This window comes from Sitodiplosis mosellana, unplaced genomic scaffold (assembly GCF_009176505.1).
Source record: "Sitodiplosis mosellana isolate CC-2019 unplaced genomic scaffold, AAFC_SMos_1.0 Smas_scaffold_3473, whole genome shotgun sequence".
Taxonomy (NCBI): Eukaryota; Metazoa; Arthropoda; class Insecta; order Diptera; family Cecidomyiidae; genus Sitodiplosis; species Sitodiplosis mosellana.
Genome location: NW_022598715.1, coordinates 14,063 through 17,404, shown reverse-complemented (window position 1 = coordinate 17,404; position 3,342 = coordinate 14,063). Strand labels below are relative to the sequence as shown.

Here is a 3,342-nt window from a genome sequence, read left to right as displayed (position 1 = left end):
CCTAATAGGAGATCATAAATTAAAAATACTGAGGCATTTATACGCCGCCTCCAAAGCGGTTGAATATTCAAATTATCACATCTTAATTAATACGATGGCAATCTGTAGTTAACATCTCTTCGGTTAATTCCTCTAAGTGCCCAGATTCCAAAGTCTTTCTGAATTGATTCAATTTTGTCAATGTATGACTGGTGGTATGGATGCCACACTACACTAGCATACTCCAATTTCGATCGAACTAAGGCACAATATAACAGTTTTGCTGATTCTATAGTAAACTTGTGTTTCAGTGTCCGCTTAATAAAACCTAATGCACCGCGTGCGCTTGCTACTGTTGTATCAATGTGGTTGGCAAATGTGAGTTTCACGTCAAAAATGGCACCCAAGTCTCGGTGTAGCTCTATTCTGTCAAATTTGTGCTGACCATTGTTTATCGTGTATTCATATTTTTGTACGGTGATGATCTTCGCATACGTCATGGCGAAACATTTCTTCAGATTAAGGTACAGCTTGTTGAGCATACACCATTCGTGCAATTGGTCAATGGCCATTTGAAATAAGCGGGCATCATTCGGTGACGTGATCTCAAAATGAGTTTTAAATCATCTGCGAACAACAAAACAATTGCATGAGTAACAAAGTCGACAATGTCATTTATAAAAACAATAAAGAGACAAGGTCCCAAGATACTTCCAGCTGGTACTCCCGACGAGACGGTGACAGTTCTTGACTTTCTGTTGCCGATTCCCACAAACTGCGTGCGAGATGTCAAATACGCATGGAACCAATTGACAAGTCTTCGCCCAAATCCGAAGCTCACCATTTTTTGCAGAAGCCTCTTGTGATTGACTCGGTCGAATGCAGTCTCAAAGTCGGTGTACAGTACATCCGTTTGACATTTCGCTATCATTGAATCCATAGTGTAGTTTACCATTTGCAGCAAATTTGTTGAGGTTGATCGATTTTTCACAAAACCATGTTGGTTATGGATGATTTTGCCATTCACAAATGCTTGAATTTTATTGTACACAATACTTTCAAACACTTTTGCTATCATCGGTATTATAACTACTGGCCTGTAGTTCGATGCAATGCTTTTTTTCCCAGATTTAATTCCCGGTACTATTCACGAGGTTTTCAATGCATTTGGCACTATTCCCGCTTGCAATGACTTGTTGAACAACTTTGTCAATGGTTTGACCAATGAATGCGCACAATTTTTCAGTAGTTTCGGTAAAATACCATCCGGTCGAGCTCCTTTGTTCATATTGGCCTCGTTTAGTTCACAATCCAATGCATCATTGCGGCATTCGTTTAACAAACCGTTCAAATCAATGTCATCACTCGGTGTGTATTGGCTTTCGAAGAAATCCGCAAATAACTCCGCTTTAGATGCATCGCTGCTTGCTGTTTGGTTGTTGTACTCAACAACCGATGGAATCTCACTACGTTTGCGTCTGTCGTTCACAAACCTCCAAAAATGCTTCGGGTTCGACTGGATGTCCGATTGTATGCGTCTAATGTACGAATGGAACAACTGACCCTGTAATGCTACGAAGGAATCAGTGATAGCCATATAATCAGCGAAATTGTTTGTGGTAAAAAAAAGTTTCATACATGTCAATTTTTGCTAGAACTAAACTTCGGCAAAATGATCAGGGATTTTTGAAAAAAAAGCAATAATTTTCCATCAATGTTGTCCCATATCGGCTTTTTTGGTAAAAATTGTGATGTTTCAACAAATTGTCGCACTCTTATTCGAACGACATCTTTTCTGATTCGAAAGAAAAACTGACTTAATAATTCTCTTGGTGAGTCTAATGAATTCATTGATAAATCTTTTTCTGAAGCGGAATGTAAGGAAAATTTTTGCGGTGCGGAAAAGTTTGGATTACGTATGTAATTCGTTTCATTTGACATTGATTTTGACATTTTGTTTGTAGTACACTTGAAAAGTGATGACCTTTTTTTAGCTCCCAACTTTTGAAATCACCCATACTCGATTCCAAAATTACCCCCCAAAAAAAATTTGGGATTTGAAATTACCCTCCTCTGGACGATCAACCCTCAAAAGCTCTGATTGCTAGCGACCATTTGGAGACAGCGATGAGAAACCGTACCGTTGTGTTTTGACGAGCTGTCAGAAGAATTTCATCACACATCAATTTGTTGTGCAATGACATATCATAATAACGACATTGCTCAGGATGCACATCTTGATAGATCATGAAAACTTTTTTTACTTATTTTCTACAACTATTTTTTTCTACAAATTTATGGTGTTATTTATCAAGATTTGCTAGAAAAATATTTACAATGTGTTACTTTATTTATCAGTATTTATGCCGTTTGTTATGCGAATGGAAAAAAACATCAAAAATATGAAAAAAAAAATATGTTGATTTTTCTTTGGTTTTTTCGACAAAATCAGGACAATCCTGATTTTTGAGAAAAATGTCCGGATTTTCCGACAGATTTTCAGGAAAATCCCCATTTTCGGTATTTTTTCGATGGCAGCACTAGGGATTACGAATGTGATTCTTTCTATTCTAACGTATTTCTGAGCTCAATGCTGAAAATTTTTGTCGCATGCAAGTATTTCACTACCTGCATGCAAGCAATTTAGTTGCAAAGTCTGTTTCCACGCAAATTGGTTTGAATGTGTAATTTTCCGGTTCTTTAAATTGAATTACAAACATGGAATGAGTTTAAAAGCAATTTTATTAAATTCTAAAACATAAAACATTGTTCTCTTTATATTATTATTCTTAATTTTCTCCATATAACTATCATGAGAGTCGAATGAAATTTGGAAAATAAAATGTATTCCATTTGAAATACATATTTTCATTAGAATTAAAGACCATATATAATTTGTATCCTTTCATTAATACTTTCGTTCCAAGAATTTGTTTCCAAAAGAAGAAGACACGATCTAAACACAAATGAATTAAGCATTCTATTAGAAATACATTCCCAATAAGACAAAATATTCTGAAGTACTGGCAATTCCAGCCTACCAAAATCTAAATACCACTGAAATTCAGAGTTCGATCAAATTTTCATTCCAGTATGTGGCTTGAACCTTGCCATTCTGTATAAATGTTACCTCACTAACTTGTTATTTTGAAATGTTCCAGTGATTTAATTCATAAAAGTCAAATAGTCAGCAAATATGTTTCCCCGTTTAAAGGTCTAATGAACATATGGACCCTATAGCACTTGAATTATATGTATGATCTTCCACCGTGATATTCAAGGAAGTAAACAAATTCGTTCGATATAAGTCATTTTGAGCCTGTCAAATTGTCCTCTTTTCCGCTTGTGAAAAAGATTCGAACG

The 3,342-nt window shown here is 35.8% G+C and overlaps 1 protein-coding gene across 1 annotated transcript; it reads right to left on the bottom strand.

Annotated features, from left to right (window-relative positions):
* Positions 1-1,126: 1,126 nt before the first annotated feature.
* LOC129571824 (uncharacterized) lies at positions 1,127-1,576 on the bottom strand. The gene has a single exon (XM_055451677.1). It carries the CDS (start codon positions 1,574-1,576, stop codon positions 1,127-1,129), a length of 450 nt encoding a protein of 149 aa, XP_055307652.1.
* Between the last annotated feature and the right edge of the window lie 1,766 nt (positions 1,577-3,342).

What these genes read in the sequence shown, in the direction of transcription:
- LOC129571824 (XM_055451677.1), bottom strand. Translation starts at nt 1,576, where the DNA reads ATGGCTATCACTGATTCCTTCGTAGCATTACAGGGTCAGTTGTTCCAT.